This window comes from Dasypus novemcinctus, chromosome 17, assembly GCF_030445035.2.
Source record: "Dasypus novemcinctus isolate mDasNov1 chromosome 17, mDasNov1.1.hap2, whole genome shotgun sequence".
Lineage (NCBI taxonomy): Eukaryota > Metazoa > Chordata > Mammalia > Cingulata > Dasypodidae > Dasypus > Dasypus novemcinctus.
Genome location: NC_080689.1, coordinates 53,045,303 through 53,060,877, shown reverse-complemented (window position 1 = coordinate 53,060,877; position 15,575 = coordinate 53,045,303). Strand labels below are relative to the sequence as shown.

The 15,575-nt window shown below is 42.2% G+C and overlaps 1 protein-coding gene across 8 annotated transcripts in view; it reads right to left on the bottom strand.

The window, feature by feature from the left end:
- Positions 1 to 15,575, bottom strand: part of UGP2 (UDP-glucose pyrophosphorylase 2) — a 53,600-nt gene that overhangs the window by 1,869 nt on the left and 36,156 nt on the right. For all 8 annotated transcript variants that reach the window (XM_004465092.5, XM_058278670.1, XM_004465091.5 and 5 more), the window contains 5 exons: positions 7,676 to 7,861; positions 5,733 to 5,866; positions 4,302 to 4,599; positions 3,085 to 3,282; positions 2,343 to 2,585 (listed from right to left, as the gene is read on the bottom strand). In XM_004465092.5, coding sequence (XP_004465149.1) covers positions 2,343 to 2,585; positions 3,085 to 3,282; positions 4,302 to 4,599; positions 5,733 to 5,866; positions 7,676 to 7,861 — 1,059 coding nt within the window. The remainder of the gene's footprint in view (positions 1 to 2,342; positions 2,586 to 3,084; positions 3,283 to 4,301; positions 4,600 to 5,732; positions 5,867 to 7,675; positions 7,862 to 15,575) is intronic.

The window sequence follows — 15,575 nt, the reverse complement described above, 5'->3', positions numbered from 1 at the left end:
AGCACTAGCAATTGTCCTATATGGGCCCTATTTCCTATTTCACTGAGAAAAAGAGAATAATCAGAAAACTTCTACTGGTTTCTACCACCACTACCCACTTGCCCCCCCTCCCCCCCCATAGAGCCCATTTCTCTGTCTTCCCTCTTAATTCTGAGGTTGACCTGTTTTTATCCCTGCCCCCAACAAAGGCCAGCCTCTCCACTTGTGTTTTAGATACTTCTCCCTGACCTATTCAAGGATCCTGTTCCAGCCTTTCTCTGCTTTTCTTTATAGCAAAACTCTTGAATGAGTTGTCTATACTTCTATCTCCAAATTCCTCTTCTCCCGTTTTTTTTTTTTAACTGTGGTAAGATATATACAGCAAAATTTCCCATTTTAACTACTTTTAAGCATACAGTTCAGTGGCATTAATTACATTGACAAAGTTAATCCACTTTAGCCAAAACCTCTATATTTATATCCAATTCTGAATAATCAGGCCTCATCTGACTTTAATCAGCAATAGCATTTGACACAGACGATCATTCCCTCTTTCTTGAAACATTTTCTTCAGTGGCTTTCAGGACATATATACCCACTCAGTTTTTCACCCAATTTCTCAAGTCCTCATCTGCAATCACCTTTGCCACTGCTTCTACTTCACCCCCATCCCGTAAACCTGGGAATGCCTCAGAGCTCTTGGTTCTTAAACCTTTTTTACCATCTACCCATCCTGTCATGTTCTTCTCACATGGCTTGAAATACCAGCTATTAAACTGATAACTCCCAAATTTATATAACTCATATAACCAACTACCTATTTAAATTTCTCCACCTGAAAGTGTGATACTCTAAACTTATCTGCAAAATTAAACTCCATCTCACTCTCCCCAAACCTATTCCCCCCAGGCCTTTGCCATCCAAGTAAATTCCAATTCCATGCTTCCAGTTGCTCAGGCCAAAAACCTTGGAGTCATCCTTACTCTTCCTCTCTCCCTCTCTCACCCTCCCATCTATTCCAACAACAAATTCTGTAAGTATAATTTTCAAAACATCTACAAATGAAACGTTGTCACTATCTCCACTACCACCCTGGTCTAAGCCACCACTTCCCCTCACCAGTATTTCTCCATCAGCCTGATTTCCATCTTTGCTCAACAGCCACCACAGCAATCACTTCACCCTTCAGGTCACAACTCTCCAATGGCTTCTCATCTACTAGGGAGAAAAAGGCAACTATTCCAATATTACAAAGTGCCACATAATCTGGCCTGTTTCCTCTGACCAATTAACCATCCACTTGTGCTCCTTGATGTCCCTAAGACATGTTGTCAGATCAACTAGCCATTGGCCCACTCAGCCCCTCTTACCAAATTGGAGCAGCTAAAGCTCTTTTCTCCTACAGGATGGGAAGTGGTAGGGAGGGTGAGGCTTGGGTGGGAAAATGGTCAGCAATTCTGTCTGAGGACATAGGAAGGACAGTAGGTCCTTGCATCACCAGTATTTTCCCAGCCCATCTAGGCTGGTGAAAGAACCACTAAAAAACAGAGACTCCTAAAATCCCTAATGCTATTCTGGAAGGCCCAGCCACCCATAGAACCCAGTATTATCCCCCACCAATATATAAGCCAGTACACACAACTACACCAGGTGCACTAAGCACAGCCAGGACTCAGATGGCCTGCCAGGACCAGACAGACTAGCCACAAAGGCTCACCCTTGTCACTTCAGCCTTACGTTTTTAGTGATCAAATTTTTTAGAGTCCACTTGCCACACTAGGGTGGAGTTTTACTCTACTAGCTATTTGTTCCTCCTGCCTACAACACTTTTGCTTCATGGTGTTTATTCCCCCTGCCTGGGATACTCAACTGCTCGGTGAGGCCATCTCTGGCCACCCAATGTCAAATCACACCATCACCCACCTCTACACTTCCTAGTCCCCATCCCTATTTAATTTTTCTCCACAGCATTTTCTACCACCTGGCATACTTGCTTTATTTCCTAATTCCATGAAGATTTTAATCTGTTTTGTTCACTGTTAGATCCCTAGCACCTGTAACACTGCCCAGCACACAGGGGCTCAGTAAATATTTGTTAAACCAGAATTAACCAGTGAGGGCAAAATCGATCTTGGCAAAGACAGAGGATAAAAAAATGTTCCAAGTTTTAAAACATCCTTTCCTATTCCCTATAGCAATCAGGTTGCAAAAGTGAAGTATGCCTTTATCTTCCACAATCAAGTCCCTTTAAAAAGACACCAAAGATGAAGGAATACGAGAGATCAGCAGTGTAGTCCGTAATAAGGCTCCAAAATTCACATGTCTGTTGTGTCTTTATAATTAAACATTTAAGAAATGCGTACCTTTGTAAAAGAACTGCCTAATTTAACCAAGGGTACTGTAGGAAATTCCCGCTTTTCACTCATTGTCAAGGATCCTGCATTAAGGCTATAGAGGTTTGACATCACAAGCAAGAGATCTGATGTGGTTTTGACAGGCAGAAAACGGCTCCTAGGAACATTGATACCAAGAGAATTCTCAAAACTTTTAATGGCAGCGCCTACTGCAGTTTCCAACTGAATGACATTCAGGCCTCCATCCAAAGTCTGTAAGAAAGAGGGGTGGGGAAGAAACACAAGTTTTAGGAAGCTATAATTTAGTTCCATGTGGGCTAGTTAATATTTGGGGGATGGTTTCAGAGATTCAATGACGCAAACAAGAATGGTCTTTTCAGTCTTTAACTCACTCTTCTGTTCAGTGGTATTTCCATTCTACTGACAAGGAACTGAAGGTTCAGAACACCCAAGCAATGTGCCTATGGCCAAATGGCCTGTGAGCATCAGAGCAACAACTCAGACTAAGGCAGGCCCTCAACTTCTTGGCCCAGTGCTCTTTCCACTACCCCAGCCCAATACCAAATAAGGGACACCTTAGTTTGATGAGCACAGACTGTGGCAGACAAAGCCAGGAAGTGGAGAGACTGACTAGGCAAAAAGGAATGATAATGGAGCAGGCGGACCAGACAGAGGCAGAAGGTAGGGGGTCTGTGTAGCCTGGTGTGATCTTAGGAATTGGAGAGCTCAATGGGCTGTGACCATGACTTACCTTTGGATTCACAATGATTTCCATGTCAATAGCATTCTGCTCCTGCAGTCTTTTAACTGCTGCAAGAGAGATCCATAAATTGTTTGTGTTAAATATTTTGAATTTTGATACAGACTTGAACTCATCAACGTGTGCTTTTGGCACTTGAGCAATTTCCACCAGTCTCAGTTTGCCTTCATACTGAGTGAGTGTTCCACCCTAGAAAGGCAGAAAGTAATAAGCACTTCCACATCTCTCCTAGTTGCAACCCACCACACTGTTCAGAGCCTACGGACTTTATAAAAAGCATCGGCAATGACTCTATCTGTGATACAAAGGCAGCATGTTTGAAGGCAGAACCAAAGAAAACAATTCACATTGTCTGGTGTTTTACATGGCTTGTCCCTAATAAAAGCCCTGGGAGTACAACAGGGTTGTCCTCACTCTCCGAGGTCTGTTACAGGAATTCTTATCTCCAAACCACCCACCACCAAACAGCTAGTCCTTCCACCACAAGCCTTGCTCTGCCTGGCTCTGGGAGAAGGGTTGAGAAAAGGGAAGGCTGAGGCATAAGAGGGCAAAAGGTGGCCCAAGTGCCCTTGGCCTTGACATGTTCTTGGAGCTACTAGGCCATGGCAGTGTGGGCAGAGAGGGAAATTTCCAAGAGGTAGAAAATCAGGCCAGGGTCTTAGAATTCACACACTGCCAGTTACTTAAGCCCTGTGAGATGAAGTGGGCCATTTCATCAAGAGTCAAGTGCCATCAAACATGCAAGGTAAAAATTAAATCTGTGCTTTGTATGAAAACTGCATTTTTCATTTTTGCAACTACAGCGATAATACAGTGACAAAACCAAAGACATATAAATACATAAGTAGAAATAATAAATTTTCATTAAGGGGCAATAAATACGTAACACCTAAACACCAAATTAGAAAAATATTAAAAATTTAAGCAAACTTACTGAAGTGTTTTCAGTTAAAGCTACTGATACAGATTATTCAAAAAATAAAGATGCTTTTAATACTCTTAACTCTGGATTTATGATACACACTGTTAGGCAAATAGAACTCAAGGTATACCACCAGATACCATTTCACTTTATCTTACTACAGTGTTGTCAAGTGGAAAATATGTTCTGTTTAAAAACAGACTTTGAAATGAAAAGAAAGTCAGAACTATATAAGCTATGAAATGTGAAGATCTGAATCCCCAAACTGCTTCCTCTTAGTATTTACCTTTACATCTGCCCGTGTTTTATTTGTGACTTCCATGACAAATTCACAGCGTTTTCCATTGGGTGGGTTCATTAGATGGTTAAGAATGTAAAGATCCACTGTGGCACCCAGATTATCTATGTTAGACACAAAAATATACTCTTTGCCTTCTCCTATAAGGGCATCAAGCAAACCAGAGTTGTAGAAACTGGCGTAAATATCCCCATGACCTGGGGGGTACCAAGCTTCAGTATTTTCCCCTGAGTAAGACACATCCTTTGCCACAGGCAGTAAAGATTCTTTATTAATCCTTGGGTACCTTAAGAAAAAAAAAAAGTTATTTTTCAATATCAACTCTGTGGAGCATTCCCAGATCTTTAAGTAAAACAATGCATTAAAATGAACTAAAATGCCCTTCCTTTTCTGAGTATCAATAAGCAATTACAGGTAATTCCATTTTTAAAAACTCTCATATCTGTATTTTCTAAAATCTGTTCTCGATAGTAAAAGCTGCTGCATAAAAGCTTTCAAAGGTCACACAGATGAGAAAATATCTAATATCTTTAACATATTAATATGATTTATGAGTCTCCCAGAGGAGGAACATATTTAAATAATTTCTCAAACTTATTTGGTTGTGGAGTTTTTCTTTTCCTTGAGAACCTATTTGGGAAAAGCTGCCCATTCTTACACACAGATTCTCTTTCTTTCCCAGATAATTAGCAGCAGGTTAGTGTCCAGAGACATTTGCTTTCCACCACTAGTGAAAACACAGGTCAGTGTTGGGGATGGAGGAGGAGGGAAACTAACAGACTAAAGAGCACCTTGAAAGTGGACGCAAAGTATCTGTGACAAAGTATTCATGGGAAAACGAGCAACTAATGGCACAATTTTCTAATATCCCTCTAGTATAAGCTCACGGAGACCTGTGTCCCTCCTTAAATGGAAGCTTTGTTTCCCTCGTTGCTTGGGCTTCATCACATCTCAGTTGAATTCTTTTTTACTCAATCCTCTCCCCAAGTAGAAGATTTTCTCTAACATTTATTCAATTATCCTCAAGCCTACTGAGGATATTAAGGAAATTCCTTCCCATAGGGAAGAAAGTTATTAATATTGTGCAATAGAGAGATTTTCACAGACCCACCTGGGGACCAAATATGCCCTCAGAAAGCAAAGACCCAAGCTATCCTCAAATATTCTGGACTTGGAACAGAGTTCAACATACAGACTCAAACATATACTTTTTCTAATAGCTGGAAGTTATGGAACCAAAGAGTGATTAAAATAGCCATATGTCTGTTAACAGATGTTCTGCCTTCAAAGGTAGCAAACACTTGCACATGTTAGTCTTTGGCACAGCCAAATCTTGAGGCTGCTCTGTTATTAACAAGACAGAGTCCTCTTTTCTTTCCAGAAGTATTATCCTCAGAGTTCATTATTTATTCCTTGTACCTGCTTTGATTGAAAGTGTAGATTTTCACACGACAATGACTATACTTCTGTAGTATTTTTTTTGTATCTTCATCTGTGTTAAAAGAGTTCATCAGAACCAGAGGAACATCTGTATTGTAGGATTTGTTCAAATGCTAGGAAGGAAAACAACAGGTTACCCAGATTTACTTTTCTTTTGCTTAAAAACAGTAAAATTAACTGTTCTTTTTTTAAGAAGGTACTGGGGTTTGAACCTAGGACCTCACACTTGGGAAGGAGGTGCTCAACCACTTGAGCTATATCCACTCTCCTAAAATCAACTCTTAATGGTTAATCAAAAAATGTCTATTTAACAGCCAGATATATATATTTAACATAATAAAAAACTGTTTAGATTAAGTCAGAGATTTTACTAAGCAATTCACCATGTACTTGCTCATCAAGTCAAAACCTTTTGGGGACAGATGTGACTCAAGCAGTTAAGTGCCACCTACCACATGGGAGGTCCTGGGTTCAGTTCCCAGTACCTCCTAAAGAAAACAAAAACAAACAACGAGCAGACAATGAGCAAAAAAGATGACGAGCAGACAGACAACAGAGCCAACTCGGGAGTCGATGTAGATCAGTGGTTGAATGCCAACCTCCCACATACACTGTCCCAGGTTCAAAATCCTCAGTCCCGGTACCTCAAAAAAACAAAACAACAACAACAACAACAATCCTTTGAAAGGGCAACTACTGCCTGCATGTTATGGACGTCTACAGTGAAGCCCATGGGGTGGCGGGCCGCGGGGGAGCCCGGCCCTGGCTGTGTGCACTGCGTGGGACCACGTGTCTTCCATGTGGACACATGCTGACTGAACATTTACTCTGTGATCAGAGCACTGTGGACACATTACAAAGACGTGGCTCCCTATTCTCAGGATTATGGTCAAGAATTCTGAATCAGACTCCAAATGAAATCTTTTTAATCTCCAAGAGGAACTAAGAGGCCACATGGGGGTGGGAAGAACAGGGTCTTAGAAGTCAGAGGGCCCATGTTAAAATTCAGGCTCCATGCTCACTAACTAGCGAGTGACTCACCTCCTCTGTGCCTTGGTTTCCTTGTGTAAAGTGGAGATGATACTACTTTACTGAGTTGTGGAGAAGAACAAATGAGTCAATTCATGTAATGAGCCTACTTAGAATAATACTTGGTGCACAGTAAATGCTGGTGCCACTGCAGGTGTTATTGTGGCTGTGGGCACCATATGAGGCACTATGGATAAAGGGATGAAGAAGATAAGGCTACTGTCCAGAAGAGCTAGTGCCTCTGATGAATGACTTTATCATCAGAGAGAAGCCAAGAAAAATTCTTAACACCTGCACATCCAACCAGGTACATGAACTCCACCCCAGCTCCCAAAAGGGAATGAGGAAGCCAGATCACCCCAGCCTGACCAAGGCTGCCACCACAAAGAAAGGCAGAGAGGGTGGGAGAGGTCACAGGGGACTCTAACAGATTCAGAGATGCTGCAACTGAAGATGCAATTTAGGATCTAAAGCTTAGACATCAGCCTAAGGATTTGCTGTACTAAAAGGAGTGGATGTGGCTCAAGTGGTTGAGTACCCGCCTCCCACACAGGAGGGCCCATGTTTGGTTGCCAGTGCTTCCTGCAAGAAACAAAAACAAACAACAAGCAAAACAAGGGGAGGAAAAAAAAAAAACTCAGGGAAGCCAATGTGGCTCAGTGACTGAGCACTGGCTTCCCACATACAAGATCCTGGGTTCAATCCCCAGCCCCTGGTACCTAACTGGAAAAAAAAAGTCCTAAAGCTTTTTTTTTTTTAACACTAACAGAGAGACTAAAGATAGCAGGCTCCTTGACTAGCTCAAATTCTTATCTGCTACATTTTATAATGTAAAGGAATGGTTTTAATACCTCTTATGTTAGCATCTCCTGAGAAAGGTAAATGTTACTCACTTCAATTTGCTGAACTGTCAAATCCAAAAAGGTATTCTCGTTCCTCACACCAATCAGACTTTTGGGGCCTTTGCAGCCCATGCTGGTTCCCAAACCGCCATTGAGTTTCACCACCACCAGCTTGTTCAGCACAGAGGATATGTTATCAGGTAAGCCTCTGGCCTTTATTTTTTCATAGGGTTGAATCTGAAAGGAAGAAAAATGGTAAAAGTAGTCCAAACAGCTTTATGAGACCTCGAGGCAGATAAATTCCAGGATTATTTCCACACTTCCTTAGAGTTTTGATTTCTTTAGAAAGTTTCAACTGAATTTCCTTTAAGGTCACTAGTTCAAAATTGAGTATTTAAGTCACTTTTCTTGCATGCAGAAGTAGTTTGGTGGTTCATTTACATTTCAGTAGAATAAAAGAAAGGAGAAAGTTACAGTGTACGAATATTTGGCTGGTGAGAGCATCCAGGTGTCTGGAACTATCAGCAAGAACTCAGAATACCCAATTTGCATCAATATATCAAACAGGATATAGAAAACATCAACTTTATAAATATGACTCTACTCCATTCTGGAGAAGTATATAAAAGTATTTGATCACACATTATTCCTTATTTCAAAGGAGACAAAACCCAAACCACACTTGTTTCTTGCCATTTTCCGCCATTAGGTCCTAAGTTTGCCCATCAGAGGAAGGTGACATAGGTTTTTACACACACTTCTAGGTATGTTCAAGGACAAAATTACTTCCTTAAGAATTTAACATCAGAGAGTCATTAAGTTCATCTTTGTATAAAAGCCTATTTTGGAAAATTAAGGGTTCTCATTACAACAAACGCCCTGGATTGGAGGGAGAGGGCAAGAGCTGGGCCTAGAGAGAATCCCCCCTCAATCTCCTCTCCAGCACCCTCATGTATTTCTGTGAGCAGAGAACCTTAATCCTCAACATCTCCCTCATGAGAAAGGAATGATGACAGAGTGGAGGCCCAAATTCTTTTGTTCAAAGCAGAAGTACAAGCAAGCCTAAACCTCTTATAGCAAGAATCAAAGCTTTTAAAAAGATTACAATATATTTTCTATGCATTTACGGGCCATTTGGGATATTGCAATTTTGCATCTTAGTGTTTAGGTAGGACCTCTCTGGAGGGCCATGGTGCCCACGGGCCTTCCCCACCTCCTGTCTTTTTCTCACTTACCAGCCCTTCTGAGAGTCAAATAATGCCAAAAAGCAGGAAAAAACAGCCCACATTGGTTGCTTCCCTGGAAGGCTCGGTCCAGGTGAGGACAGTGTGCAGGTAACCCACATGGGACAATGCAGAATGGCAGGACTGGGGGCTCAGACACTGGCCAACACCTGTATCCTGAACACACCAGCGCCTCTGAGGGATGGGAGTCCTATCGTTACAAGGCAAAACCTTTACAAAAATGTCAACAAGGTGGAGAGAGATGTCTGTAAACTTAAATATATAGCCAAAAGATCAACAGGATAGCACTGTTTTCATTTTCACTTTCTAAGCACAGATCCAGACATTTCTGCAATTATGGAAATGTTCTATGATTTGAAATGGCGTGAAATGGGAGCCACATGTGGCTACTGAGCACTTGAAATGTGGTTAATGTGACTGAGAAACTGATTTTATCATTGTATCTAATTCTAATTAATTAATTTTAATGTAAGTCAACATGTATGGCTGGTGTCCGCCATACTAGGCAGTCCACTCTGAATGGTCTATTATAACATCAACCAGGAACCAGAATTCTGTTCCAGTTCATCTTAATAAAACTCTGCTGGCATCTTTTTTGTTCAATATCATCTTTTCTCATTTTAATGACATTAACATCACGTAACACTCAACCAAAAGACATATAAAAATGAGCTAAAACATGATTCTTCTTTATCTTCACTAATCAATATTCCATTCATGTAACAGTGGATAGGAATAGGCTTTTATTAGGGACACAACAATGTTCAATTTTGGTCTGAGAATTTTACCAAATATTCTGTATTCGGCTTCAGCCAAAGCCTCTGGAAGGTCAAATGCCAACCGCTACACTTCAACACCATTTCAAGAGTCCCTGAACCCATGATAATATCTTTTTTTTTTAAATTTCTCTCCCCTCCCCCCCCCCCTTGTCCTCTCTCTGTGTCCATTCACTCTGTGTTCTTCTGCGTCTGCTTGCATTATCTGGCAGCACTGGGAAACTGCGCCTCTTTTTTTGGCGTCATCTTGCTGCATCAGCTCTCTGTGTGTGCAGCGCCACTCCTGGGCAGGCTGCGCTTTTTTTTTCACGCAGGGCAGCTTGCCTGGCAGGGCACACTCCTTGCACATGGGGCACCCCGATGCATGGGCACCCCTGCGTGGCACAGCACTCCTTGCACAAGGGCCAGGTTACCACACAGGTCAGGGGGCCATGGGGATCGAACCCTGGACCCTCCATATGGTACATGGACACTCTTATCAGTTGAGCCACATCCATTTCCCCCAATTACATCTTATTATAACAACATCAGCTATTCAAACAAGGCATATCTTTGGGATTTATCGATATTTGAATATTCTGTTTCAAATAGTTAAACATTCTAGATGTAACATATTATTATGCTATCAGTTGAAGTACGCATGCTTATTACACAAGAATAAAAATAATGATTTTGAAAAATATTCATTCATGTACAACAATTAATGATTTCAGGAATTTCACCTAGTTAAATAAATTGGGAAACAGACTGACAATAAACATGAAAACTGAGCACATTAGTTAGATATCTTTAGGAAGAATATCATTTCCTTTTTGAGCCAACACTACCCACAAACAGGCACCCAAAAGAAAGTTACCAATCATTTGACTGCAGGACACTTTTTGTCTAAAGTTCCTTACAGGTTAGAGTAACTGGTAAGCATTGCTTTCCATCACATAAATCACCCTATATATGCCAAGGGACGTTCTCTCTATTGGTGCCATTGTCCCCAGCCTCCACCAGGGGACCTCACCGGGCTACTCGGAACAATCCCATGAAGTTTCAGTTCAACAAGTGAAGGGGATCTGTGTTAGAAAGTTGCTTAACAAAGCTCAAGTTACACAGGATGCACCTAGTCCCAGAGACATTTTTAGACCTGCCCTCCACTTTCCCCTTCTCAGCTCCCCCAGGAGAATGCACAAAGACATCCACTCAGGCTGACGACAGGGTGTGCCACGCACTGGCTATATGGCCTCAGCGTTCCTGACTGAATCACTTTAGTCAGTCCCTAGTGGTGTCTTTGTGCCCTCAACACTAATCACTCTCCTTCTCACAGACATGAATACAAGTCAATGTTCTAAGACCTCTACTGCCACTAAATATGCAGTAGTACAACCCACACAGGTGAGGGGAGCAAACCCCAGGGGGCTCCCAGGAAAATGTCCAGGGGAAGCCAGGCCACTCATTCTTTTCTCACTGGAAGAAAAGAACTGGTCAAATACTCAACCTCCTCTGGGGAATGAACTAAAAGAAAGTAGTTGGCAATCTACCAAAGAATGTGATTTAAACAACATTCTACCCTCAAGGATGTCAATCTAATTTTTCTGCAGAAACTTAAAGATTTTTAAAAGATCTTTTCAAAACTGTCTACCAAATGATCTGTACCTTGCCAAGTCTGTTCACAACTTAAGTTTCCAGTTCGAAGAAAAGCCGAATTCATCACACAATCATGGACACACTGTTCCCATTAGCAATAGTGTATCCCAGTTCTTGGTGGCATATTTGTGCTATTCCTGGAGACGGTGCCAAATACCCAAAGCAAGTAACAGTACCTGCCCTGTTATGGTTCACAAGGGTATGATTATTGCAATCTGAGAGAATTTCTTTTCAATAAAAACAAGTTTGCCAGAAAGAAAATGAGCTGTGCAAAATCCTCACTGTACAGCGTCTGTTGGTCAAGTTCTGTGCTAGGCACTTTCACACATTGCCTCTTTAATTTCACATTTCTAAAGGTTATGATCAAAACCTAAGACTTCATAACAAAAACTTGATGACAGAAAAATCATACCTAGGCCAGAGTTTGGTTATTTTTCCTCCACTAAAGAAAAGCTGGCAAAACATAATATATACATTCAGTATTTCACATGGTTCACCAAGAAGCTCACCAATTCCTAATCCACAGAAAGAATAAAAGCCAGCGTATATGGGAACGCCCTCCATTTACTGACAGCAACCCCGAGGACTTCCCTCTTTCCACATCCTTGTTTCTTCCCCTTCCTCCTGGGTAGAAGGAAGAGCCATCTCCCACCCTAAGTAAGGCAACCTTTCTGCCAGTGCCCATTTTATCGTCATCCCATCTCTCCTCTTAGCTTCAGCCTCTCCCTCTCTACTTTCCATTAACACGAACATACTCAAATATATCCCATCTCAAAAACAAAACAGCCACATATACACACACTCGTCCCTTCCAACACCTATCTCCCTTTATCTCCATCTTCTCAGAGCCACAACTTCTGGAAAGTGTTGGTGCCCTCACCCCTACTACTTCTCCTCCCATTCACTCCCTTACCCACTGCAATCTGGTTTCCTCCCTCATCATTCACTGACCTGTTTTTTTTTTTAAGTTTTATTTTATTTCTCTCCTCTCCCCCTCTGCCCCCCATTGTTTGCACTTGCTGTCTGCTCTCTGTGTCCATTTGTTGTGTGCTCTCTATTTCTGCTCTTTTCCTTTTCAGGAGGCACTGGGAACCAAAGCTGGGACCTCCCATGTGGGAGAGAGGTGCTCATCGCTTGAGCCGCTTCAAGTATTTGTTGTGTCTCTTTGTTGCATTATCTCCCTAATTCTTTAACTGCTCTACTCCTTGACTTCTGAAACAGCCCCCTCTATTTCCCTTCCCTCTCTGCTTGCTCCTTTAAAACCCATTCTAAGTAGACTCCTCTTCCCAGACAGTCTGCTCCAATCACTCCTCAAGTATTCCCTACCTCCAAGGCACCAAGGCACACTGATATGCTAACACAGGAGTCTGCGCACATCTGATGGATGACCAAGTTCTGTCAGGTTCAGGCAACCATCTATACCACCATGCTCAGGGCCCTGGTTGCCTCTCAGCTGTGTTACTGCCGTGGTCTCTGGGGTCTCCCTACTTCCGCCCGATCCACTCTCCACCCCAGAGACAGTGATCTTTGTAAAAAGAGAATGTGAGCATGTTTTCTCTCCTTAGTACATCAGTCATCAAGTGTCAACATGGCATGGCAGAAATTATTAGTTGCCTACCCTAACTTCATTTTTTCCCTTCCACATGAGAACCCTAACTTTTGGCTGGGCACAGCACCATCAGAGTAAAAGACTACCATCCTCAGCCTCCCACACAGCTATTTGTGCCAAGGTAAGTAACTGGAAATGAGTTGAAGGATTCCTAGGATGTCTCTGTGAAAGGCAGTGGGCTCCCTTCTTACACCTTCCAGCTGCTTGGTATGAAGAAATAGAGGCGGCCATTGCCAACTGGGAACATGAGAAGCTCTACTAAGGATGGCAGGGCAGCAAGGAAGCAGCCCAGGCTCCTGGTGGTCACCACGCTGCCACACTAGCCTCCCTCCAGATCTATCTGGTTATTCTTGGTTTTTCTATCACATGTGACAGAGCCCAATCCTCACTGGTACATGGCTTACGAGGTCCTTGGTGTTTGGCCCCTTTTACCTTTTCTTTCCTTTCCTATCTCCCTGACACGCTGTGCCTCTAGGAACAGAGCATTGGAGTCTCCAGACATATGTTGTTTCTTTCCTGCCTGTTGGCCTACGTGCGTCCCCCCAGTCAAGCACTCTCACTTCACCTTCTCCGCTTCCTCCTCACCACACCTCAGCCGAGTGATCCTCAGCCTCTAGGAGACATCAGACATTTGTGAAAGTCAGAAGTTAATGGATCCTCTTACAAAAAAGTGCAGCCCCCTCAAAAAAAAAGATTACTCTTTACATAGAACTTACTTCACTATATTAGAAATTTCATTCACAGAATATAAAAACATCTAAGAGATGTCTTTTATTTCCCAGTGAAAATTAATGTGCCGATAAAGCAAAAACTAAACTGTAACTCTCTCAAAACTGAACTGCAATGAGAAGGCTTGTATGGCTTGAATAAGCAGCTGACAGTATGCCTGGTGAGAGGGTTACATGCACACCGTCCTTTAACTGCCGATCCAGTGTCCATTCTTTCTTTGAGGGGCACAAGTGCCGAAAACCCCAGGCCTCTCAAAGGCAAGTCCCCATAGGTTACTATGTCAGCTGAAGGCAGGCTTGCGCTGGGAACACGAGAATTCTCCCAGCTTCTAAGAGCTGAATCTTGTGGCCCGTGCACTGCCTGTCTTCAAGAGTCAATAAGGATGGTACATTTGTTACAATTTGATCTACAAGTATTGAAGCATTGTTACGCACCATGGTCAATGGTTTACATTATGATTTACATTTTGGACCACAAACTTTTATAAATTTTGATGAAATTTAAAATGGCCTATATGCATACTGCATGATCAGGCAATTATTAATAGAGGAAAGGGGAAAAGGGGGAGGGTGCTGGTTATACGGGAATCCCCTATACTCTCTACATGACTTTTTTGTAACGTAATGCTTCTTTGAAGATAAAAAAAAAAAGACTGGGGGGAACATATGGAAGAAAATGTCATTGTACATACAAGACAACAGATCTTACATTGATGAAAGACTTGTCCAAAAAATTTTCTTTATTATTTAAAAAGATTTGAACTTTTTTGTATTTTATGTTATTTTTAAAACTGTCATTATTTCATTTTCTTATTTTTATTTGGTTATTTTCTTGGCTTCATCTTTGGAAAGGTTTTGGATCACAGAAGGTTTATAACTGTGACGGGAGGATCACTGGTGGGGTGTCAGTGATGGGGGATGCACAGGAGGAAGCTCACCTGTGGCATGCCTTTAAGGCATATGAATGTGTTCAAGTGTTCATGGGGCACACAGTAACTGAAAGAATACCAATTCCCATCCTGGGGAGTTCTGCCACATTCTCTAATGGGATAGCAAGAATCCCCGAGTACAGGGAAGGTGCTTAGTGGAGGAGGATAGACCATTGCACCAGGCCCTTGATATTGATGATTGTACTTACGAATCTTTTCTTTTGAAATTGAATCTTAGCCTAGTATTATAGGTTGCTTAAGAGTTACCTCCTGAGGGCCTCCTCGTTGCTCAAATATGGTCTCTCTCTAAGCCAAACTCAGCATATAAACATACTATCTACCCTCCCACCCTGGCATGGGGCATGACTCTGGAGATGAGCCTCCCTGGCTCCGAGGGATTATTACCAAGAGCCAACTAGCAATACACCTGGAAAAAGACCTTGGCCATAAGGGGGAAATGGTAAATACGAAAGACATCTTATGGCTAAGAGATTTCAAAGTGAGCCAGGAGGTCATTCCAGAGGTTACACTTACGCACACCTCCGCAGGATCTCACTGACTATTACAGTAAATAGTGCCTCAAATAGTGGAGCTCCTAAGGGTTGAAGAGACATCCAGACACTATAGGCAGGGCAGCCAGCTCAGGAGTTTGGCTCCCTGCCAGTGGGTCTTACCATGGAATTTATGATCCCCAGTGTGACAGAGTTGGACTCATTTGTGGTTTCCCTACACAAGGTTTTCTACCCCTTCTATTTGAACCTACAATCAGTACTATACTTGATAGATGTATGTCCAAGAGACTTAAATCTTTTGTCCATCCATGTGCCAACTGGGCCCTGAATCTCAGCAGAGTTATAACAACTACTCTCCAGTTCGTTGGACTCACCCAGGACAACAAGGTGATGATGATGGGCAACATCCATCCCAAGTAACAGAGATAATCTGCAACTGTAAGCAAGATAGTTCTATCTATCTTTCCCTTGGGATCTAGACCCCTTTCAATTAGAGGCAGAATGGGCATCACTATCCC